The following is a 24,995-nucleotide window of genomic DNA, read 5'->3' as shown; positions in this document are numbered from 1 at the left end:
TGCCAGGATTCAGACGCCTGATCATAGGGATTAAAGAACTGCAGATGTGAAATAAACTCCTATCTTACCTACTGTTGTCTGGAAACTATAACAGTAGTTAAGATAGAAGAGCTTTCCTGTCATGCAAAATCTCAACAGGTCTCTCACAAGTAGAGTGAGTATCAATACATGATCTTACACAAAAGGATACAATAAGTAAACGAAGGCAGAGTAAAATCAGTTGACCCACTTAGACATGGGGGCCCTTCTGTAATGAAGGGCAGAGGTGAGATCTTCTGCCTAAGGTTGTTGCCTAAAATATGAAGTTTCTAGGAGTCCCTTGCGGAGACAGGTTAAGGATCCTTACCTCACTCAGGTGTGTCTTCAGCTCCTGCACTTTCCTATACTCTGGTGTGTCAAGGACCACTTGGTATTTGTCACGCATCTTCCTTGCATTATCAGTATACAGGTAATTAGACTAAAAAGCAGGGAATAAAAATAATCAATCATTTCAAGAAGTGCATGTGATGCCCAAACCTCATCTATCAATTTTGTTTTGCAAAATAAAGCTGGTCCTCTCTGGACCCTATATAACTTCCTGGGCAGATACAAAAACTACTGTCATTAAATGAAGTCCACCAGAACCTTTGACAGGAGACAGAGACCCCTCCTCCCCAACACCCCAGCCCCCCCAAAAGTGGTCAAAAGGTACTCATGTGGGTTCATGGTACACTTCCCCTTAAAATCCTGGAGCCACAGGTTCTCTCTGTCCAGCTCAGTGGGCCAAGAGGGAGGGTGTGGGAGTGAAGTAGGGGGGCTGCTCGCTGGAAGCTGTGAACTTACCCAGAGCTTGCGAAGGTGCCGGGAGCGGACCATGTCAGGCGTATCGTACAGGAGGCACCCCAGTCCTTTCAGGATCTGCAAGTCCTCTTTGTACTTAATCTATGTGACAAAATCAGAGAAATATTAGGTCATGAGAAAATATAAACCAGAGACAAAAATGATAGTGACCCCACTTTATTGATGTATCTTTTATTTTGATTCAAGATGTCTACCCTGTGCTTTAGTTTGCTTGCCAATAAAGTCAGGTTTCCTTCCTTCCTTCCTTCCTTCCTCCCTTCCTTCCTTCCTTCCTTCCTTCCTTCCTTCCTTCCTTCCTTCCTTCCTTCCTTCCTTCCTTCCTTCCTTCCTTCCTTCCTTCCTTCTTTCCTTTCTTTCTTTCTTTCTTTCTTTCTTTCTTTCTTTCTTTCTTTCTTTCTTTCTTTCTTTCTTTCTTTCTTTCTTTCTTTCTTTCTTTCTTTTTTCTTTCTTCTTTTTTCCTATTTATTTTTTGAGGGGAGGCCACTCCAAGGATGCTCAGAGGTTACTCCTGCTCTGCACTCAGGAATTATGGCTAGTGGTGCTCAAGGGACAATATGGGGTGCTGGGGATCAAACCTGAGTTGGCCGCATACAAGGCAGTGCCCAATCTGCTGTAGTATCTCCCTGGTTTTGTTTCTTTTTTGAGAAATAACAGGTTTTTAATTCAAATCTCTGACCTTAAAATGAGGAGAGAATACTACTACTATGCTATTAACATATCATGGGAGAAAAGTGCTGAAGGGAATTTATTTGGTGTGGGGGGGGACGAGGAGCAGGAGATTCTCAAGGCTCCAAAGGCCACTCCCAATAACACTGGTCCAATCAGGCTAATGGTTCCGTGTGAGCACTGTAGAATGCTTTGCTGCTCTGGCTTTTCTCCAGAAACCACCAAGAGCACCTAATTGGTGGTCAAGCACCTCCAGGGCTTAGTGCCTGGGAGTTCATGTGCTACTAGGGATTGAATTCAGGTCGGGCATAAGTAAGGTATGTGCCACAATCCCTGTATATCTCCCCAGCCTTCAAAGCAGTAATCTCTTACGCTTGGTTTTGTGGCCACACCCAGCAGTTCTCAGGGCTGTTCCTCGGGGGAATCCCAATCACTGGGGTCTGAACCCAGAGATCCTTCACACAAATTGTAGATACCATTCTTTTGAACTATCTCCCAGGTCTGAGGACAGTCTTTTAAGAAAAGGAGGCAAAGACAGCAGCAGGAAGTTGCTTAAAAATGGGCAGATCAAAGATGCAAAAATGTAACAGAGCTTAGAGGGTCAGTGTTGAAGGGAGAGCAGTGAACAGTATTATTCTTGTTTCATCTAAGTAGTCCTCTTACCAATTGTTTTCAAAGTTGGAGAAATGCAGGGTCCTACTTATACTCGGTCATTTCCAAATCATACACTCAATTTAGAAGAACTTATTGGAAAGGACTGTTCCAAGACCACTGACTGCTCAAGAGAAGCCTGCCTCAGGGTGAGAGCTCCCCCAGCACTCCTACGGACACTTACGTCACTGGTGATGTCTCCCACATAGCGACAATGGAGCACGTGCGGTGTATATGGCAGTGAGATCATGTGGCCTTGCATCTTGAAGAAGTCTGATTTGTATATCAGCTGCAAAGAAGCACATCCAAAAACATAAGTCAGAGATCCCATGCTTGACATATATCACCAGTTTCACACTATGGTTTCTCCCTCAAGAAAACACCCACCTCACTGACAGCCTCTTGTGTCTTCTTGACTTGGCGGATTTCAGGGGTGTCGGGAGTGGTGTGAATCTTGTCTTTCAGTTTGTGATACAATTGTCGATACAGTCTCTATTTGGGGGGAAAACATTCCAGGTGTTTAATGAGGGATGAGAAAGAGCTATGTATTAATCAACAAACTTCACATATAGTGACACAAGGAGAAATATTAGGATACAGAAAATGATTGATCTTAGGAAAAAATTTCAATCTTATTTAGGGAATAATTCTGAGTATGAAACCATTGATGGTTGGTAATTAGAAAATTAGAAACACAAACAGTCCTGTAGAAGACCAGGGTCACAAGTCTGAAGAAAACTGCAGGGTTACTCAAGATGTTTGAATATAAATGGCCAAAAAAGGAATCAATTTGCATGATAATGGACCTGCAGCTCACAGTGGCAATTGTAAATAGAGAAGATCTGATGTGGAATTCCAGTATCAAAATGGTGACCATAGCTGCCGCTGAGATGTGATCCTGGGGGCTGCACGTGTGTGCGGCCTCTCCGCAGCTGCACGAGCATGAATCCAGACCCAGATAAACTACTTTCAGCATGGGCAGCTCCTTGCAGAATGTCTCCAGCCTGAGACCTAAGCCGTGGCCCCGTGCCTGCCCAGGAGGGGAAAGGTATTTCTCTCTCTCGCCTCTTCCTTTCCGGGGATGAAGGGCATGGGGACCGCCATATTATGACGACCACAGATGGGGTTTACAAGCTTGCAATGATCCAATATCCGGAAGAAATCTTCCTGGACTTAGTTGTTAAAATACAGAAATCCAAAACTGTGCGGCTGCTACTGCGGCTGCGCGATTTCATTTCTCTTCACAACAGGTCTGATTCTAGTGGGGTTCCTAACAATAATGGTGAGGTTTGTGTTGAAATATTGAATGTAACCAAAGTAGACAGAAAGTAAAGTGAAACTTATCAGTTACAAGGCGGGGGGGGCGGGATGGGAGGTGTACTGTGTGGGTTTTGTTTTTGTTTTTGTTTTGGTGGTGGGATATGGGCACTGGTGAAGGGATGGTTGTTTCAGCATTGTATAACTGAGACTTAAGCCTGAAAGCATTGTAATTTTCCACATGGTGATTCAATAAAATAAAATTCTTGTAAAAAAATGGTGACCATAAGACCTTTTACTCCTTGTTGATGTGTACATTTACTGATGAAAAGAATTAATTCTTAATGTTTCACAAACAGCACAATGGCCTTTGAAACTTAATATCCCACTATATCTCCCCAACCCCAATAGGAAAGCACAGTACCTCGCTGGTCACATTGTTGACCCTTCGAACATTGACAAACGGAACATCGTTGGGTCCAAGTGTATATCCATTTGCCTTGATGTGTTCATAAGCTTCTTTGTACTTGAACTGAAAAAGTGAAGCAGAGAGACCATTGATTTGTAAGCACAGAGCAGAATTCTATTTTGCAAATGAATGAGAGCGTTTGCATTTGAAATTGACTCTTTAACCAATAACTAGAGAAAAGAATAAAAAGGACAAAATTTTGATGCTATATCAAACCTTAGATATTACTTTGGTAGTTAATAAAACCAGATCTAGAAAGGACTAATATTTAGTGTTGCCTTGATGAAACCCTGTATAGGAATGTTTTCAACCTACCAGACAACCTATAATTTTAGCTCCACCATGGGGAAGAAATTAGAAAATGCAAAGAAGCAGCAACAATATCTGTTTTTTTTTTTTTATTTTATTGGATCACCGTGAGATAGTTACAACCTTTCATGTTTGGGTACATTCACACAATGATCAAACACCCATCCTTCCACCAGTGCACATGTGCACATTCCCCACCACCAATATCCCTGGTATTACCCCCCCCCCCGGCCATACACACACTTTACCACCCTCCTCCTGCCTCCATGGCAGACAATATTCCCCATACTCTCTCTCTACTTTTAGGCATTATGGCTTGCAACACAGACACTGAGAGGTCATCATGTTTGGTCCATTATTTATTTTTGGCACACATCTCTCATCCCGACTAATTCCTCCAGCCATCATTTTCTTAGTGATCCCTTCACTATTCCATCTGCATTCTTCCCTTCACTCATGAAGCAGGCTTCCAGCTATTGGGCAATCTTCTGGCCCTTGTATCTACTGACCTTGGGTGTCAGCCTCATGTGATGTTATTTTATACTCCACAAATGAGTGCAGTTCTTCTATGTCTGTCCCTCTTTTTCTGACTCATTTCACTTAGAATGATACTCTCCAGGTCTATCCATTTATATGCAAATTTCATGACTTCATCTCTCCTAACAGCTCATAGTATTCCATTATGTAGATGTACCAAAGTTTCTTTAACCAGTCATCTGTTCTAGGAAATTTGGGTTGTTTCCAGATTTTTGCTATTGTGAACAGGAAGCAATAATATTTGAGAACTGTTGAGTGACTTTGGGAACTAATCTTTAAAAAAGATATATTGGATTTTTCTCTTTGTGACTCTGCTTTGGGATCATAATATTGTGTCACAGGCACTGCCAGGCCATCAGGCTTGATTCCCAGACTTTGAAGGGCAACCCAAAAAGGGGAGCTTATTCTGTCACTGAGACTGCTTCGTGGGAGTGGCCCGTAGGCTAGAATCATGGAGAAAGCTAAAACTTTTCTAGGCCTTGCTGGTGGGGTAGATGCATCAAGTTTCAACCTAGAAATTTTGAAAAGCTGAGAAGTTGTTGGAAAATAGCAGAAGGTCAGTGCCCTACCCAATTTACTCTCTTTCTCTCTGGCCCCGGTGCAACATCTTATCTGTTGCAATGATGCATTGCAGAAAAAGAGAACACTATAGCCACACAATAGTAGTATGTATAAGAAATTGCAATTACAAATTAATTAAAAAATTGCAATTTCATCTTGCTCTTTAAGACGTTCTCCCTAGAGTACGATCTCCCTTGCTTGTCTGTTTCTTTGCTTACTTGGTCCCACTCCGGAGAAGCCTGTGTTCTCTCTCAAATATGGACTTCTCCCTTTCTAGCCCCTCCCGTCTTTCTAAATAAGTTTCAATAAAAACTATTTTATTTATTTTTTGCTTGTTTTGTTTTGGGGCCACACCCGGCGATGCTCAGGGGTTACTCTTGGCTCTGTGCTCAGAAACTACTCTTGGTGGTGCTGGGAGGACCATATGGGATTCTGGAGGTTGGTTTGCAAGGCAAACACCCTACTCACTGTACTATTTAAAGAACTACTTTGCTCTCTCTCTCTCTCTCTCTCTCTCTCTCTCTCACACACACACACACACACACACACACACACACAAACACACACACACACACCCCTCTCATAATACCAAAAAAAATAGAAGAAAAAATTGCAATTCCAGTATATGATGGGATATTTCAGGATGCTCTTAAGCCTGATGGCTTCCCAAGCATTGCTGACTAATTCCATATCACCTCTGAAAAATGAGGTCTCTCCTCCCATTTATTTTATTTCATTTTATTTTATTTTAATTTTTGGGTCACACCCAGAGATGCTCAGGGGTTACTCCTGGCTTTGCTCTCAGGAATCACTCAGGAGATGCTGGGAATCGAACCTGGGTTGGCCTCGTGCAAGGCAAACACCCTACCCACTGTGCTATTGCTCTGGCCCCCTCCTGTTTATTTTAATCACACTAAAACTTCAGGGTGTGACTGAAGAGGGTGATTAGGCTCTTAATGAGTGCAAGCATCCCCCAGGCCAATTCTGACCCCATCTTCACGGGGAGGAGGCTACTTACATAACTGCTCATGTATCGAGTGTCCTGGACATGTTTGAAATGAGGGGTGTCAACGGGAAGTCTGTATCCAGTGGGCAGGGAGCGCAGGCCAGCTCCTCGGTACAGATTCTGCCAGAACGCAAAAGAGAACGTTAAATGACATCTGCATCAATGAGCTAACCCCAGGGAAACCAGTCCTGTGGAGCTCACATGCTTTCCACCAGATATTTACTGTATTAATGTTCGATGGCTCAATTTGAAGGAAAAATTAAAGCCCCAGTATCAGGGGTGCTTGACCTATTGTTTTGGAAAGAGAGAGCAAAGTGTGAGGGAACTTAGAGTGAATCTATCTGTGCTTCTGAGCAAGCGCCCTGCTGAGTGCATATTATACTGCAAGGATGTAGAGAAAACTGGTGATCAAGAACCACCTTGGCTGTCACCCCCTTGGATGGTGTTTAAGCCAGCATGGCCAAGGCAGTCCTCATCGCAGGGTTTCCTCTCCCTTGTCAACAGAGCATTTGGCTGCAGGTTGGGCTGAGACCGGATGCTCAGCAACTGGCTGTGACAGAAAGATGTTTCTGTCTAAGCATCTTTATCTGTCGTTCAGGGGAACTACAGACATGAGAACAGTATTTCAAATATTTTTGTTTTAAAAAACAAGCTATTTTTAAATATTCAATATTGCAGGGTAGCATTAAAGTGGAGGTCAAAATGGTGGCACCAGGTGACAATATGGATATTAGACCATGAGTGGAATCCAGTTTCCTTCTTTCCTAAACCCCGGCAGCAATTTCTAGGTTCTTCTTTTTTTTTTCTTTTAGGGTCACACTCAGCGATGCTCAGAGGTTACTCCTGGCTCATGCACTCAGGAATTACTCCTGGCAGTGTTTGGGGGACCCTATGGGGTGCCGGGGATCGAACCAGGGCAGGCCATGTGCAAGACAAATGTCCTACGCTTTGCACTATGGGCTCGCTACCCCCCTAGTTTTATCTTTTTTTGTAATTAGCTTTTGATGAGCACTGCCCCTGTTTAACTTTTTGACAGCACAAATCATAGATTGGTTCTTTGGTTTTGTGTTTGGGCCACACCCAGTGGTGTTCAGGGGTGACTCCGGGCACCGTATTCAGGAATCACTTTTGGCAGTGCTCTGGGAACTGTATGGGATGTCAAGGATCAAGCCTGGATTTGCTGCCTGAAAGGCAGTAACTGTATTATCTACTAACTGTGTTATCTCTCCCCAACTGGTCCTTATTGTGTGTGCAACTTGTAAACTTTGTTCCAGAAAATGCCCCAGGCTGGTTTGATTGCTTGAAAAGAGGAGCCTGCCAGTCAAGAGGGAAGACCAGGGATGCTCTGTTTTGTTTTCTTTTGCAATTCATACAAATAGAACTGCATGAGTGTAGGATACCATTGGTTTGTCCTTTCTCCCTTACCATAAGAGTTTGGGTTTATCTGGTAATAATCTCTAAACATTTTAAGATAACATTGGTATATCCTGTTCTCCTTGCCACAAAGAGCCTAACCCACTTTGATGGGTCACACCCATCAAAGTGCTCCTGAGTCATTCCCATTCCTTTGTCTATATGTAACCACTTCTCTATGCTCTCTTCCCCAACCAGTTAATCAGCTTTCCCCCCTAATCATACTCTGTTAATTTGTAAGGTCAGACCTTGCTAGGACAGTGAACTTGTATTGTAAGTTAATATTGCCTTGCTCCTCTCCTTATATCTTTTGAATAGTTTACTTTAAAGCAATGTCCTTTTTGTATGGACGAAGAAAGACAGTTGTCAATATGCTTTTGTAACATGGGATTTAAGTGGCTTCAAATATTATTCATTCCCAGGCATCTGCTTTCTCGACTTAAGCCTCAGCTGCCCTTACTTCCTAGCACCCCCAAAAGCAGGGTCCCGACGAGGGATGGGATGGACCCAGGGCAAGCGGTGAGTTATTGCTACACTGGCATCGAGATGGGCCTGGCCAAAGTGCCTAATGATTAACTATAAGTTAAGAGCTTGGTCATGGACAAATGTTGTCATGATCCAAAAGCAATGACGAGACTAGGACCCTGCTAGGGATAGGAAAGACTAATCTGGCCTGAGCACTGTAGTCTAAGATCGAGATGACCCCAGGAGAGCAATTCTATAAGCTTAATACATCTCTTGCTGTGTCCATACAAAATTACTAATATTATGAATACTTATATGTTAGTTGGGCAAGGAGAAGAGAAACACACCCATGGGATTCCACTCTTGGGTGGGTGTCCTGCTGAAAGACAATCGGTCCTAGAAGAAGCATCCCCCCTGAGGGAAAGAATTTTACCCCTATTGATTGTGACCACACCTATGTGTAAGCCCCAACCCCTCATGCTTGGGGATTTAACTAGGCTGTAAGAGTGGGCTGGGTTCCAGCCAGTCCCAGTGCCAGATCTGGAGAAGCTAGATCCAGATCCAGATCCAGATCCAGAGGAGAAGAAGAATGAAGTAGCATGGGGAAGGAAGAAGCAGGAGGAGACTCAGAGGAGAATGGAGATGGGAATGGAATAAACTGCAACAGAGACCAACCAGCCGGGCCCTCGTTCCTTCCTTCACCTGCCTCATCATCGCCATCAACCTTCCCAGGGTGGGGGAAGCGGCTGGAGACTACCGAACGCGGGCGGCGGGAGAGATAGAGTGCTGCTGCCCTGTGCTCGGTGTGTGCCCCCTCCTCTTTTTGTGTGTGTTTACACACATGAGCCCAAGCTAACAGCATTGAAGTTAGGGTCATGTCTCCAGAGGCCTTGGGCTGGCCCTGCAGTTGGCTGTGTCCTGGAGCTCTGTCTACCAGCATCCTGTCAGTTCTCACCTCACTCTGCAGCTTGTATGCATGAAGAGCCCGGTCTAGATCCACAGTTTTCGTCGTTGGGGCCACTTTGCCTCTGACACTGTTCACATAGTCGTAGTGGTAGACAGCCTGGGTACAGAGAAAGGCAGAGGGAGTTGTTTTGAAACAGTCAGCAAGATGCCAAGTATGTGGAGACCCATGTCTTTCTTAGAGTAAAAAGGCAGTCTGCAGGGGGTGGAACTTGGGGCTAGAGTGCATTCCTCATCTGTAAGACCGTAGGCTTCATCTCGGAATCATAAAACAAAAGCACAAAGAAGATGCTCAGGAGACTGTCTCAGTGGTCCTGGTAACCCCAGCACCTCTGTGGAGGAGTGTCGAACTATCAGGCCCACACAGCTGAATCCAGCAGCCTCCAGATGGGCCCAGCACCACTTGAGCCCTGCTTGAGAGGCAAAAACAAAATTGCTGCCTCCAAAACTCTAGTTGCCATGTTACTGTATCTTGTCCAATCAGGTCAGAGTCAGGTTGTGGATCTCACACTGAGAAGGAAGTGGAAGACCTGGCTCAGGCCAATGGTGGTTGACCAGTCTGAGTCTAAATAATAGGCTTCCAAGCTTTCTTCCCTGGAGGCACAGAACAACTAACCAGTGAGGTTACTAAGATCAGTCACTTCCTGTCTGTCCTGGTCTGAGTCTGGCCACACTGGCTGTTTACAGACCCCTGCCCCGTGGTCTATGGAAGGGTGCTGAGGCACAGACGGATTGTGTGTGCCCCACATTCAGAGATGATGTGCAGGAGAAGCTGGACTCTGAGGACATCTTTAAATCCCACCTCATTTATTCTCGTTTATTAGATGGCCTAGACAGTGAGGCAGAAACCAGTGCTCTGGAAACCAGAACCAAACCCTGCATGCTCTAAAATACCCAGATTTCCATAGCTTTAAGAGGCTCACAACTCCACTCAAGAGAACTCCTTGAGTATATCCCGAATTAGAGGCAAGAGCAGGATCTTAAGTACTTTCGAGGTCACTAGCTCAAACTTTGGATTGGAAAAGGAGCAGGATTGCCCAACCTTGGTTTTGCTTAGCTACTCCTGCCCAAGAAGCAGCCCCCCCCGCCCCACCTTATTCCTGTCCACAATGACAATACACTCACATCACTGAATTGCTTTCCGCTTTTGACAGCCTGCACATAGAGCGGGGTGTCGGTGACCAGGTTGTAGTCATTTCTTGTCTTCTGCACGTGAGCTTTGTACTTGATCTATGAAGAGAAAGAAAGAAAGTGTCAGTAACTCCTCACAGAGTCTGTGCAAACCAGACCCTGCTTTGCATAGCTTGATTCTGAACTCCAGGCATTTACACTCATTAGCATTTACTCAACAGAATATGATGTGTTTGAATTTTATGGCAATCAGTGTAATTAATGCTTAGGATCCCAAGGAGCTTCTAGAGTCTGATAGGAGGCTTGGCAACGACTCTTCTAGCCTAGCTAAACTTTCTTCCTCAAGTCTTGATTACACTATTAATTTGCTGATGATATGCCTCTTCTTACAAATAGATTCTGTATATAACATTATAAAAATCTATGCAAATGAGATTTTCTATATGATAATAGCATGCTCATTCATTTGCCTCAAATAATACAAACTGAAGAGCCAGGGTCTCTTCAGCAGAGGACAATAGGACAGCTTGTGCACACAGATAGTGTTGCAGACAAGAAAGATAGGGGCCCTGGTACAGCAAGCTGGGGAAAGCATTGTCTGGAACCATGTTAGGAGTCCAGAAAATGACTGAGATGCAGAATTCCAGGCTAATTAAAAGTATGGCTCCTGAGAGGTGGCCAGACCCCAGAGACAAGAGGCTCCGTTGCTGGAACAAAAGTCATGCAAAGAACATCAAAAGTCCATCAACTGCTCCAAATTCTCCCCATTGGCAACCACTCTAGCAACGGACTGTGGTGGGGCAGTTTGGGAAAACTGTATGAACTAACTTGGTAGAGTGAGAGGTGAGACTTGCCCCATGTCCTCTTGAGATATGGACTTTCTTGACTTCCTCAAAGACCCGCATCTGTCTGAGAGGCGGACTTTATTAACTTTGGGTGCATTTTCCCCATTCTGGGAGAAATGGCCCACACATCCAGGCTTGGATGTGCACTTGCTTTTTGCACTCTGAAGCCCCTGATTATCTACCTCGCTCATCCCTCCCTTTAGTTCTCGAATAACTTGTTTTTACTTCACTAGTCCTCTTCTCCTGAAATTATTTCCTGTGATGGAAAGGTGACAGACCTGAAAAGCCTGGGTAAGGTTTAGGACTGACTTTCCTTTCCTGCAAAGAGCAATTCTTGCTTCAGCTTGAGTCCATGATTTCTCAAGAAATCATGCCAAATATGCATCATTTCTCATGCCAACAAATAGAACAGGCAGACTCAGTTGCAGCTTGCTGGCTGCCTCATTGGACTGGTAAGACTCAAGGTCTGTACCCTGCAGAGCTTCATTGCAGATTTCATCTGTCCTAAATTTCCCGGGCACTTCCCCAGGTGATCAAGATGGGTGGAGAAGGAAGCAATCAATTTGCTTCTTGAGGCTGTGTCCTTTCCCTTCCTCACTTCACTGGTGGGTATTGCATCTCTCACAAGAAACAACAGGAATGCCTTCCTAAGAAATGGCATTTGTTTTAACATAATGCATTTCTAAGAAATGGAGTCTATAGCCACACCACCCTGAATGCACCCGATCTCATCTAAGAAACGGGAAAAGGTGCACTTCTAAGAAATTGTTGCTCACTATTCCCTGACATCTTTCTCCAGCTCATCCACCCTCAAGATTGTTTAAGACACATCTGACCAGTGACCATCTCCCTACTTACCATACGTTCCCCTTGATTTCAGATTCCATAGACAAAGAATGATATTAAACAAACAAAAAAGCAAACAAGCAAAGGGACCAAAACCAAGGCAAACTCACATCATTACGCAGATCATAAGCATGCTTTGCATGGAGAATTTCAGGAGTGTCCCACACGTAGCAACCAATGCCTTTGAGCCAGTTGAGGTCGTCCTTGTACACAATCTAGAAGATTGCAACAGATGGAAAGGGTGAAAAAAGAAAACTGGACTGTCACTTTAACACCAAAGACCCTGGGCACTTCTGGATCCAAGAAGACTGTAGAATGAAGGTCACTTCAGGCTGGAGTAATAGTACAGGGGATAGGGCGCTTGCCTTGCATGCAGCCAACCCAGATTCAATCCCTGGCATTCCATGTGGCTCCTAAGCACCGCCAAGAGTATTTCTGAGTGCAGAGCCAGGAGTGACCCCTGAGAATCGCTGGGTGTGACCCAAAAAACAAAACAAAACAAAAAAATTGGAAGTCATCAATGGCATGAACACAAAGGCAATATGAGCCTTGCAACCAAGGGACTGATCTGGCAAGCAATCAGACCCATGAAGAAACTGGAGAGCAATCATGGAAAGAGGCTGAGAAATGAAGAGGTGATTTGGCTTCTTGTGGGGGTCTGCATGGGGGTTATGGTGGGGGCATACTCTCAAGCAAAGGACTTACGTCACTGATCTGATCTGTGACTCTCCTGACATGATCATTGATTTGCAAGTCAGGGTGGCAAATCCACTCATGGAGGTGCAGGCGGTAATCAACCTCGCTCACTTTCTTCTGAGTATCCTTAGCAGTGACCATCTCCACCATGTCGGGCACCATGTGAATTTTCATCTTGTTCTGTTCATACACTGACCTGTACAGACGCTGGGAAGTGAAAAATAACATGCCAGTTAGATGAGAAATGGTGCAGGACTCAACCCTATACCAAGGAAATTAAGGTATCTAATCAACTTTCAGCTGGGAACTGAAAGTTGGGAACAGGGTCAGCTGGGAACAGCGCATGTTGGGAGCGAGAATCCAGACCGCTAGGGTCCAGGTATGGAATACTGTCCTGGAATGCTGATCCTGGCAGGAGTTTGCTCGATCTCTGGTCCCCCTCCTGGAAGAGTTACTCCTTAAGAAAGCCCTTCACATTTATGTTTATCCTGATAAACTAAAGCCCTCAGATATGTAATAATCTATCCCAGAGAGATCAAGACTGTTAGGCACCTGACCAAAGAATATTGTTCTTTTTTTTTTCCTTTTTGGGTTATACCTGCAATGCTCAGGGGTTGCTCCTGTCTCTGCACTCAGGAATTACTTCTGGCAGTGTTCGGGGCACTATGGGATGCCGGGGATAGAACCAGGGTCAGTTGAGTGCAAGGCAAATGCCCTACCCACTATGCTATCACTCCGGCTGGTAAGACTCAAGGTCTGTACCCTGCAGAGCTTCATTGAAGATTTCATCTGTCCTAGATTTCCCAGGCACTTCCCCAGATGATCAAGACGGGTGGAGAAGGAAGCAATCAATTTGCTTCTTGAGGCTGTGTCCTTTCCCTTCCTCACTTCACTGGTGGGTATTGCATCTCTCACAAGGAACAACAGGAATGCCTTCCTAAGAAATGGCATTTGGGAAAAAAACAGAGTGCCCAAAAAACAGATGACTGGTTAAAGAAACCCTGGTATATCTATACAATGGAATACTACGTAGCTGTCAGAAAACATCAAGTCATGAAATTTGCATATAAGTGGATCAGCATGGAAAGTATCATGCTGAGTGAAATGAGTCAGAAAGAAAGAGACAGACATAGAAAGATTGCACTCATATGTGAAATATAAAGTAGCTGAGAGGTATAAGTTTACAATGATGTAATTTCTGGCAGATATTTCTCTGGACTTAGGTACTAAAATACTAAAATACAGAAATCCAAACCCGTGCGGCTGCTAGTGCGGCCTCTCGACCTCATATCTCTTCATTCTCAGCAATGGAAAACAAATTATCAAATGCTTTCTTTTCAGCAGGTCGACTTTAGGGGGGAGAAACTCCAAATCAATAATAGTGAGTTTTTTGTTGAAATATTGAATGTAATCAAAGTAAAGTGAAAGTAAAGTAAAATTTACCAGTTACACATGCGGGGTGGGGGGCTGGGGAGGTGGGGAGGGAAGGGGGAGGTTTACTGGGATTCTTGGTGGTGGAATATGTGCAGTGGTGAGGGGATGGGTGCTCGAGCATTGTTTGACTGAGACTTAAACCTGAAAGCTTTGTAACTTTCCACATGGTGATTCAATAAAAGAATAAATTAAAAAAAAAAAGAAATGGCATTTGTTTTAACATAATGCATTTCTAAGAAATGGAGTTTTGTTTTTTTAATGAGTGTTGTTCTTTTAATGAACAATATTCATTAGAAAAATATTGTTCTTTTAATGATTATTGATTTAAAGGAATAAATACCGTTTGTAGAGGATAGTCGGGACACTCAGTCCATGAGGCTGTGAGACCCCTGACCTCATGCTTTTTCTCTCATTTCTGTCTCTTTTCTTTTTTTGGTCACACCCAGCAATGCACAGGGGTTATTCCTGGCTCTGCACTGAGGAATTACTCCTGGTGGTTCTCAGGGGACCATATGGGATGCTGGGAATTGAACCTGGGTTGTCCACGTGCAAGGAAAGTGCCCTACCCACTGTGCTATGACTCCAGCCCCTCTGTCTCTTTTATTTATCCTTGCAGTACCCATGTTCAGGACTGTTTACCTGGGGCTAATCCCCAGCAGATGTGGACTGAATTTTCTGGCACTTTCTACTGATGGTATAGAATAAAGGTGAGGAAAGCAGTATGTACTGTAATGATGATTAGCTTCTTCACAGATGTACCTTTTAATTTAAACCATGCTGATTTATGATTTGGGATTACTCCACTTGGTTTCAACCCTAGCAGGGCCATTGGGCATACTTACATCAATGTTATATTTGCCGACTCGAAGGCATCGTGCTGTATTCGGGTCATCGTCAACACTTTTTGGTAAAGTATAAAGAGCTTTGAACTTCTCATATTCTTCCCGATATTTGTTCTAAAGAGAGAAAGCAAAAAAGCAAAGATTTCATTTGGAGAATAATAGATGAACATGGTTAAAAGAGCAGGAATCTTAATGTGAAGGACCTGATTCTAGGATCCAGTTAACTGGGGTGATCACTTCTCTGGGTTTGTTTCTTATTTGTACACAGACATAGAGCTGAGGACCCAGAAGCTATTGCAGGGTTACCCTGAGGTTAACTTAGACCTTATCTAGAGAGAATATGGGGGGAATTGTCTGTCATAGAGAAGGGGGAGGGTTGGGATGAGGGGAGAATATTGGGGACATTGGTAGTGGTAAATGTGCACTGGTGGAGGGATGGGTGTTCGATCATTGTATGAATGAAACTCAAACATGAAAGTTTTGTAACTGTTTTTCACAGTGATTCAATAAAAAAAAGTTCAAAATATTAGACTACCTGAAAGTACTTTTGAAATGGTAGACAACTATTATTTAAATGCTTAAGAATTCAAAACCAATCCTAGTACTTCTTTTTTTTTTCTTTTTGGGTCACACCCGGCGATGCACAGGGGTTACTCCTGGCTCTGCACTCAGGAATTACTCCTGGCTCTGCTCAGGGGACCATATGGGATGCTGGGAATCGAACCCGGGTCGACCGCGTGCAAGGCAAACGCCCTACCCGCTGTGCTATTGCTCCAGCCCCCAATCCTAGTACTTCTATTGCTACTGCTACAAATTCATTTTAAAGTTTATGCCAATAATTTTTAAACTATAATTAAGTAACATTACTACAATAGTGTTAATGTTTGTGGGTTTCATGTAAAAAGTTACTGCACTGTCAGCACTACTAAAATGCCCTTAACCCTCCACCACTGTTTATATGTCACTTCTTGTCAACTCTTCCTCCTCTTCTTCTCCCTCTACTGCCTGATATTCTGTTTTGTAACCCAAGGCCAAGGGTTTGTCATCTTTTGACACTACCTACTCTCTTTTTGTGTCTCTATAGCACCAACGAATAAGGTGATCTGGTATCTGTCCTTATGACTGACTTATTTTAACATGATATCCTCCAGTTTTATCCATGTTGCAGTGGACTGCAAGGTCTCAAAAGATTATGTAATTTTTAATTATGTAATCTTTGTGATATGGTTTTACTTTTCTTAACCATAAACAAAGACAACAAATATGTTCAAAAATTTATTTGTTTTCAACCACTGACAAAACTGATGTCTAAGAGATATGGTCCAGATTTTGGCTATTGCAAACAGTGCACTCATCTGTGGAATATAAAGTAATAGAATGGGAGACTAACACCCAAGAGTAGTAGAGACAAGGACCAGGAGGTTTGCCACACAGCTTGGAAACTGGCCTCACATGCTGGAGGAAAAGGCAGCTGAGATAGAGAAGGGAACACCAAGTGGAGGATCTTGGGAGGACCCAGGTTGAAAGATATGTATTGAAAGTAGACTATAGACCGAACATGGTGGCCCCTCAATACCTCTATTGCAAACACAACACCCAAAAGGAGACAGAACAAGGGGGAATGCCCTGCCTCGGAGGCAGGGTGGGGTGGTTGGGGATGGGGTGGGGGTGGTGGGAGGGATACTGGGATCATTGGTGGAGGAGAATGGGCACTGGTGGAGGGATGGGTAAAAGATCACTGTATGAGTGAAATGCAAACACGAAAGTTTATATGTTTGTAACTATCTCACAGTGATTCACTAATAAAAAAATTAAAAAAAAAGACATGTCCTTGAATTTCAGTTTCAACCTTTAAAAAATATAATGTAAACTAACTTGTATGAAAAAATTAAATTTGAGGGAGGGATTGAAGGGAAGTGCTAATATTTTTGTTTTTATTTTTTTGTGGCGTAAAGAATTAAACCCAAGTCTCATGTATTCAAGGTGTAGACTTAACTGCTGAGCCACAACATTTATTTTTTAAAATCTTAAAGTTTTACTTATTTATTTTTTTGCTTTTTGGGTCACACCCAGCGATGCACAGAAGTTACTCCTGGCTCTGCACTCAGGAATTACTCCTGGCGGTGCTCAGGGGACCATATGGGATGCTGGGATTCGAACCCAGGTTGGCCGTGTGCAAGGCAAACGCCCTTACCACTGTGCTATCACTCCAGCCCCTAAATTTTAAAGTTTTAAAATTAAATTTATTTTAATTTTTTGAGCCACATTTCTTATCCCTTAGTTTGAGTTCTTAAACCATACTGTCTATCAATTACTGTTCCATGGCTAGATGGACCTGGAGACTGAGATCCAGAATTCTAGCACAATAAAAAGCAACAATTGCCTCACAACTTAAGAGGCCTACATCTTAGGAAAGAAGCTGAGAACAATAATATTTGTGTCAGACTGTCAGTAAAGAAACCAACCAAAATTTCCACCAGAGTTTTCTAGATCATTAATTTACATTTTTTTTAAACATATGAACTGCCCCTCAATTATAAAGACGATAGTATTCAAGGATACCTTTTCTTTTTGGGTCACATCTGGCGATGCTCAGGGGTGACTCCTGACCCTAAACTCAGAAATTACTCCTTGCAGTGCTCATGAGACCATATAGGCTGCAAGGGATCGAACCCAGGTCAGCTATGTGCAAGGCAAATGCCCTACTGGCTGTTTTATTGCTCTGACTCCTCAGGGGTAGCTTTTTAAAAATGAATTGCACTTGGAACCCTCCTCTTACAATATTTGTTTCTCTATGTCTCACCTGTTCCAGTAACAATTTACTGGAAAAGATTCTGACAAGCTTCTTTTCCTATCTATAAAATTCTTCTATCTATAAAATTCTTCTAACTCCTATCTATAAAATTAATCTCTTCCCAAAGAAAAGTTTTGCTCCTTTAGGCTAGTCTGCTTGTAATCTTCTGAAGAGAGTTGGGCCCGGTAAATACCATGAAAATTAGTTTTACTCTTTAGGTAGAAATGAAGTGAATTCTAATATGACCTAACAATGTCTTTAGGCCCATTAGGAGGAAGTGAAATAGATTTATTGGGTACCTAAATTGTATTTATTTATCTGAAGGTGCTCAGGGCTTACTCTTGCTCTGTCTGTGCTTAGGGATCACTCCTGGTGGTGCTCAGGGACCACATTTGGTGCTGGTGTTCGAAGCTGCGTTCGCTGTATGCAAGGCAAACACTTTACCTGCTGTGCTATTTCTCCAGCACCATTGTTCATCAATTTGCTTGAGCGGGCCCCAGTAACGTCTCTATTGTGAGACTTGTTACTGTTTTTGGCATATCGAATACGCCATGGGGAGCTTGCCAGGCTCTGCCTTGCGGGCGGAATACTCTTGGTAGCTTGCCAGGCTCTCTAAGAGGGATGGAGGAATCGAACCCGGGTCAGCCGTGTGCAAGGCAAATGCCCTACCCGTTGTGCTATGGCTCCAGCCCATTAAGTAACACATTACTGTAAAAAAACCAAAAACATCCGGTGCCTGGTTCAGAGGATGAGCCAAGTAACCAGAGTTACTACTTCACTGAGCTGCAGCTGTTGTCACTAACTTGGGGGAGCACTATTCATCAGAGCCCAGGGGTCTGGGAGGATCTCCCAGTGATGCTGGTCCAGCTGGATCAGCATTACTTAGTGCTCCCCAGGGCTGCAGCAGTGCTCAGAGGAATGTGCTACTAGGAATGACCTTTGAGCTATCTCCCAAACCCTGGTTCTCATTTAAATAAATAGATTATAAATTATTCGAGTTTGTTAACTTTAATATAGCAAAGTCCTCTTCTTCTGAAAAACAGTCATCTCAAGCAGAACACACAGAAACCTTCCTTGTGCATGTGAATGTGTGTTAACTGGTTATATGAAACACACATATTATAATGGACTGTGATTTTTAAAAAGCTAATTAAAAAAGGTTAAAAAACACCTAATCTAATATATATATATATATATATATATATATATATATATATATATATATACTGTCCACAGTTAAGAGGTAAAAGTTTCAAATGATTCAGAAAGTGAACTATTTTAAGTGGAACTGCGGTAAAGACCACTGGGAATTTTATTTTATTCTATTCCATTTTTGCTGTTGATTTTGGACCTCATCTGGCTGTGCTCAGAGCTTAGCCCTGGTTGTATGCTCAGGGGTCACTTCTGCCAGATCTCAGGAGACTATATGCTGATATGTGGTTCCAGAGTTCAACTCAGGGTCAGCTGCACCAGACAAGCACCATAACCCTTGTACTATCTCTTTGCCTCCCTACAGTGAAAAATTCTCATTTATTATGGAATCACTGTGAGATACAGTAACAAAGCTCTCATGATTGAGTTTAAGCCATAAAATGATTAAACACCCATCCCTCCACCAGTGTACATTTTCCACCACCGGTGTCCCCAGTATCCCTTCCGTCATCCCCACCTGGCCCCACCCCTGACTCTCTGACAGACAATTTCCTTCGTAATCTCTCTCTACTTTTGGGCATTATGGCTTGCAGTGCAAATACTGAGAGGCCTTTCTCTACTTACAGCACACATCTCCTATCCTGACTGATCCTTCCAACCATCATTGACTTGACAATGAAAAAAATTTAATGACTATACCTAATAAAATTTATGCCTTAAAAACTAGAATTTCAAGCCTCTCTCTCTGTTTTCAGAACATATAAATATGTTCTCTCTTGAAAACATAAGCATGTAATTCTCTCTCTGTCATCATACTTCTTTAAATAAAACTATTTTACTTTGAAAAGTAGAATTTTAAGTAGAACTTAATAAAGTTTAAAAGTTTTTATGTTCATAACTATAAGCACAATTATTTACTTTTTAATCATCTGTTTGAAAATGGTATAAAAACTGTCATTTTCTGGTGAATTTTTATCCCAAATCCCATATAAATCTATTGAAAAAGAATCTCTGGGGCTGGAGCAATAGCAAAGCAGGTAGGGCATTTGCCTTGCATGAAGCCGACCCAGGTTCGATTCCCAGCATCCCATATGGTTCCCCAAGCACTGCCACGAGTAATTCCTGAGTGAGGTGCCAGGAGTAACCCCCGTGCATAGCCAGGTATGACCCAAAAGCAAAAAAGAAAAAAAAAGAAAGAAAGAAAAAGAATCTCTAAGTTCTATTTTATCTTCTGCTCATTTCTGGCTAAAACACAGTAGAGCTGACCCTAGAATAAGGGTTCGAACTGTGGAGGTATTTTTTTCTTCCTGTGGATTAGTTTTTCTGGTTTCAACTGAACACATTGGTGATTGGATGATCCCCACGGTCACAGAAGTAGGCCCTGCCTTAGCGGTTCCACTCAATAGTGCAGGTTTTCAACTGTGCTGGGATAGCCTATCCTGCGGCTGGCCCAGGGCCAACTGCATGTTCACATGTGCCCTGTGCAGACATGCATCTCCAGGGCCGCATTTGGGTCCTTCCTGCAAATTTGTGATTTTAGACTTCGGGGCCCTTGGCAGGAAGAAAGAACCACACAGACTTGGTGATGAGTGAGAGTCTGGAAGTACTTGTTGGTGCACTCCTGCACAAGCTCGGGGGCACGTCTGGGTACCAAGTGACTCAGGCAGAAAAGCCATAGCAGCAAAGGTGGGCAGAAGCACAGGAGCAGGTTCTGTGACTTACAATGCTGGACAGGTCCTTTTGGTTCTTGGCATGTGTCAAGGAGACCGTAGTGGGAGGCAGGACATAGCTGGTGGCTTTCACCTTCTCCCACGCTTCCTTGTACAGGTTCTGCAAGGCCGAGAAATAACTTTGTGATATCAGAAAAATGCAGGCTGGTTGGTTTCCGGAGAATGGATTTCTCCCCTTGCATTTTTTCCCTTCTCAAAAGCCCTCTGATGTCACTCAGCAGGGTCTAAATACCCCTAAGTAAATAAGTGGCTTAATGCCACTACCATAATTTCACAGCCCATTATTTTGTTCACTACCACAGTGCTTATCACAGTTGGATAGTTATCAGACTCTTGGATGCCTATTCTATTTATTCCCCATCAGCCTAGGAATTTATGGGAAATAAAAACCACTAATATTTTTAAAAATTCTAGTATTCATTCCTACCCTTTTTTTGGTGCTAGTGGGAACTCCAGAATGCTACCACTCTTATGTATTCATTTGTCCTACTGTGGGAATATTTATGTTCCCACAAAAAACCTATAAGGAAACATGCTTAACAGCTTTATTTCTAATTGTCAAAATCAGAAAAATAACTCAGATGTCCTTCAACTGTGAATGGAATAGAAGCTGTGGTGTATCCATGCAATGCAGTTATCATCTGAAACAGAGAAAATTGCTGATCTACATACAAATGGGCATAATAAATAAGTTCATATTGGCTACTGTGTAATTCAACTTACATGACATTCTGGAAAGTATAAATACAGAGACCAAAAATACCTCTGTAGATGACAAATGAAAGAAGAGGGGCAGTGAGAGGGAAACTAGGGGAAATATAAAGAAGTTTTCTACATCTTGACTATGGTGGTAATACTATGCATTTGTTAAAGGCCAAACTTCTAAATACAACAAAAGTCTGATTTATGTTGTATAAATGAAAAAAAAATCAGCTAGAATTGAGGAGAGGGCCAAAATGGAAAACAATCCCTAACAAGTAAGTATAATTACATTATAAATGCACTGAAGGCTACACTGAAGGAGATGGAGAAGAAAACAACTAATTTATTTTGAAAAATGGTATTTGATTGGATACTCTAAGACCAGAGACAAAAATAACTACAAATACAAAGTGTACTCTAGCTAGTACATTTATTTCTCATAGGGGTATGAGTTAACAACTCTGAGAATACTTTATGTACAAATGAGACTCAATAATTAAAGCAAGAATTTTACTGAAAAGGAGAAAAAGATGTAAAAATTGAAAACAATAAGGGAAGAGAGAAAGCTAGAATGAACTCAATGGTGCTGAATTTACATTTGAGGTTGTCAGTATGAATGCATGGGAGTTGGGTAAATACAGAAATAAGTATTGATAGAGATTATACTTTCCATACATGTGTATATGTATTACATATGTATATATATACATATTACTAAGATTTGTTTACTTTGAGGTTCATCTAGCATGTGATACCCCAGTAGCAATGAGTACTTAGGTTTTGGTTTTAAAAGCGCATTCTCCAATACATAAACCAAGGTTGCTTGGTGAAGTGATTTGTAATAAGGAAAATACAAGATAAGTTTAGATCATCCTGTGGTACCAGAAAGGAAATGCTCAAAAATACAATGATAAGGTATGCCAAAGGAACCATGTGATAAAAAAGCTCCCTATGACAGAGGCTAAAACAATTTGAGTTACAAAATACTAGCATTAGACTATATCCCATAGGATATCTGAGTCATATTGACATAAACAAACAACGGAGAAAGGTCAGTTGTTTCTTTACAGAAGAATCACAGTGAATAAATCTGAAAAGAATAGGGAAAGCCACCAGTAAAGTATTCCATGGTAATGACGTGGCCATCAAGATCTATGAATGGATGTTTAAAAATGAGAGGAAGTTTGAAGAGAAATAGGAGATTTTCACAGACCCCAAAGGACTACCTCCAATATGCTTATAAATAAACAAGAATCACTCCTGGTGGGCTTGGGAAACCATATGTGATACCAGGGATTAAACCCACGTCAGCTACATGCAAGGCAAGCACCCTACCCACTGTGCTATTTCTCTGGCTCACAATTTCTTAGTTTTGAGAATCACACTAACAGAGACAAGTATATGGGAATTCTCTATACTGTTTCTGCCACCTTTCTGCAAGTCTAAAATTATCTTAAAGTTTTTAAAATGTTTATTAAATCAATAATTGAAGAGGAATAAAAAATGCCAATGTAGGTCTGTAAGCCACTTGCCACTGAAGAAGGCAGAGAAGGACATGTTTAGGGTCAGCCAGATAAGTGCTTCATTGACCCTAAAAGCACAGAGAAAGAAATTGCTGAACTTACGTTAACAGTGTTAGAAATAGTGCTATATTCAACAGGCATACTTCATTATAACGAGGAGGATCATGAGATAAAGTAGGAAAGTAAAGGTCCAGGGAAAACCTTATACAATCTCTGGGTCCAGTGCCTTTTCATTTTCTTGTTTTATTATCTCTGAAGGGGGAGAAAGTAGCTCAAGTATAAGAGAGAAAACAACTCACGCTGCTATAAAGATCCTTCAGGCTCTTCGTTCTGTCATGATCCACTGTATCTACAATTGTGGTGTATTTGTCCTTAATCCTATGATAGTTTTCTTTATATTTTACCTACAGACAACAACAACAAGAAGATGGGTTATATTAAAATTATCTAAGATAATAATGATTTGTCTCAACCTAGAAGTACAAGGAAAACGCACCTCACTGGCATTAATGCCACTCTGATGAGCAGTCACATAGACTGGGGTGTCTGTGACCAGATTGTAATTCGGTAGATTTTCTTTACTGGCTGCTGTATATTGTATCTGTGAAGAAAAGAAAAAGTCACAGAAACGGTGAAATACAGGCCATCCATCAGCTTCAGCAATTCGTTCAACTTAGTTAGCACTTATTTATTTATTTCTGGCTTCCACTTTAATCCTAACACAGACTGTCATTCCATGCTCCTGTGAATTGGATAGCTGTCTATATTAAGAATTTCTCTTGACCAAGAGCAGGAGCTGGATCTTTGCCAGGTCCCTTCAGTTTGATGTTTTTGCACATGGGGATCATTTTTGACAGCAAGACCTCTGAAACTCCAGGAAGGCATTCCAATATTCTGCCCCATCAGAGCTGAAATTCTATGGGAGATTTTCCAGATGCCTTTAAAAAATACTTCAAACCTAATTAGCTATGGTTAAAGTACATATTCAAATTCTACTCTACAAGTTAACCTGATCAACTAAAGAATAAATGTTTTGAAGAGTTCACAACTGAAGCCCTCTCCGAGAACTTTCTGTTAATGTCTAACTCCCAGGAGAGACTCAAAATAAAAAGGATTAGAACGTGCTTTTAAAAACCAGAGGAGTTTTTATTTATTTATTTTTTTGTTGTTTTTCTGGCCACACCTGGATGTGTTCAGGAATTACTTCTGTATCTGTGCTCAAGGGTCACTCCTAGAGAGCCTCAGGACTATATGGGGTGCCTAGGGCTTGAGCCTGGAAAGGCCATATGCAAGGCATAGACCATGCCCACTGTACTATCTCCAGTCCCCCATAAGAGCTTTTTAAAAACATTTTTTTGTTACACCCAACAATGAAGGGTTACTCCTGGATCTGCACTCAAGAATCACTTCTGGCAGTGCTTAGGGAACCATATGGGATGCTGGGGATTGAACCCAGGTCAATCGCATGCAAAGCAAATGTCCTACCCATTGTCCTAGTGCTCCGGCCCCGAGGAGAGCTTTTATTGGCCTATTTCTCCTAAATCGTGCAATTTTGAGTTTTTTTTCTGCCTGATCATGGGCACATCCTTGCTATCACCCCACTGGTAGCACCATGGGATCCCTTAACCTAGCAGGATCTGGTTCTTCTCAGAAGATTGCTCACCTGACTCTGTAGGTCGTATGACTTCTTGGCATGGAGAATCTGGGGTGTATCCCAAACGTAGCATCCAATGCCTTTCAACCAATTCAAGTCATCTTTATATACATTCTGCAAGGGAAAGAATAGTGAAAGGTGACAGGTACTAAAATGAATCTGTTCATAATTTTCTACCATCCCTTGGCACTAGCCAAGCGCTAACTTAGCAGTTAGCAGGTGGACCTCCAACTGCTGGTTGACCTTTAGCGCCCTAGTTTTTTTTTTTTTTTTAGGTTGAACAGTTGCCATTTATTCTCTTCTTTCCATGCGCCTGTTCCAGTCTCTCTGAGCCCCTCATTCTAGTCTCACACTGCCCCTCATTCGTCTCCTCCTGCCCCTCCTGCTCATCTCTCCATGCTCCAACACAAAGCCTGGGCTCTCTCTCTCCAAGTGCCTGCTCCTGTATTCTTTTTTTTTTTTTTTTTTTTATTTTATTTTATTTTTTTTGGGGGGAGTTAGTAATTGTC

General features: G+C 42.4%; 1 protein-coding gene across 1 annotated transcript in view; it reads right to left on the bottom strand.

The window, feature by feature from the left end:
• Nucleotides 1-24,995, bottom strand: part of NEB (nebulin) — a 234,641-nt gene that overhangs the window by 55,296 nt on the left and 154,350 nt on the right. Inside the window, exons 93-107 of the mRNA XM_055120062.1 lie at nucleotides 24,496-24,600; nucleotides 23,329-23,433; nucleotides 23,132-23,236; nucleotides 20,600-20,707; nucleotides 14,932-15,045; nucleotides 12,665-12,862; nucleotides 12,070-12,174; nucleotides 10,263-10,367; nucleotides 9,130-9,237; nucleotides 6,309-6,416; nucleotides 3,839-3,946; nucleotides 2,545-2,649; nucleotides 2,342-2,446; nucleotides 823-921; nucleotides 347-457 (exon numbers count right to left, since the gene is read on the bottom strand). Coding sequence (XP_054976037.1) covers nucleotides 347-457; nucleotides 823-921; nucleotides 2,342-2,446; nucleotides 2,545-2,649; nucleotides 3,839-3,946; nucleotides 6,309-6,416; nucleotides 9,130-9,237; nucleotides 10,263-10,367; nucleotides 12,070-12,174; nucleotides 12,665-12,862; nucleotides 14,932-15,045; nucleotides 20,600-20,707; nucleotides 23,132-23,236; nucleotides 23,329-23,433; nucleotides 24,496-24,600 — 1,689 coding nt within the window. The remainder of the gene's footprint in view (nucleotides 1-346; nucleotides 458-822; nucleotides 922-2,341; nucleotides 2,447-2,544; nucleotides 2,650-3,838; nucleotides 3,947-6,308; nucleotides 6,417-9,129; nucleotides 9,238-10,262; nucleotides 10,368-12,069; nucleotides 12,175-12,664; nucleotides 12,863-14,931; nucleotides 15,046-20,599; nucleotides 20,708-23,131; nucleotides 23,237-23,328; nucleotides 23,434-24,495; nucleotides 24,601-24,995) is intronic.

Source organism: Sorex araneus, chromosome 1 (genome assembly GCF_027595985.1).
Source record: "Sorex araneus isolate mSorAra2 chromosome 1, mSorAra2.pri, whole genome shotgun sequence".
Taxonomy (NCBI): domain Eukaryota; kingdom Metazoa; phylum Chordata; class Mammalia; order Eulipotyphla; family Soricidae; genus Sorex; species Sorex araneus.
The sequence above is the reverse complement of the archived record's forward strand: the minus strand, read 5'-3'. Positions and strand labels throughout refer to the sequence as shown.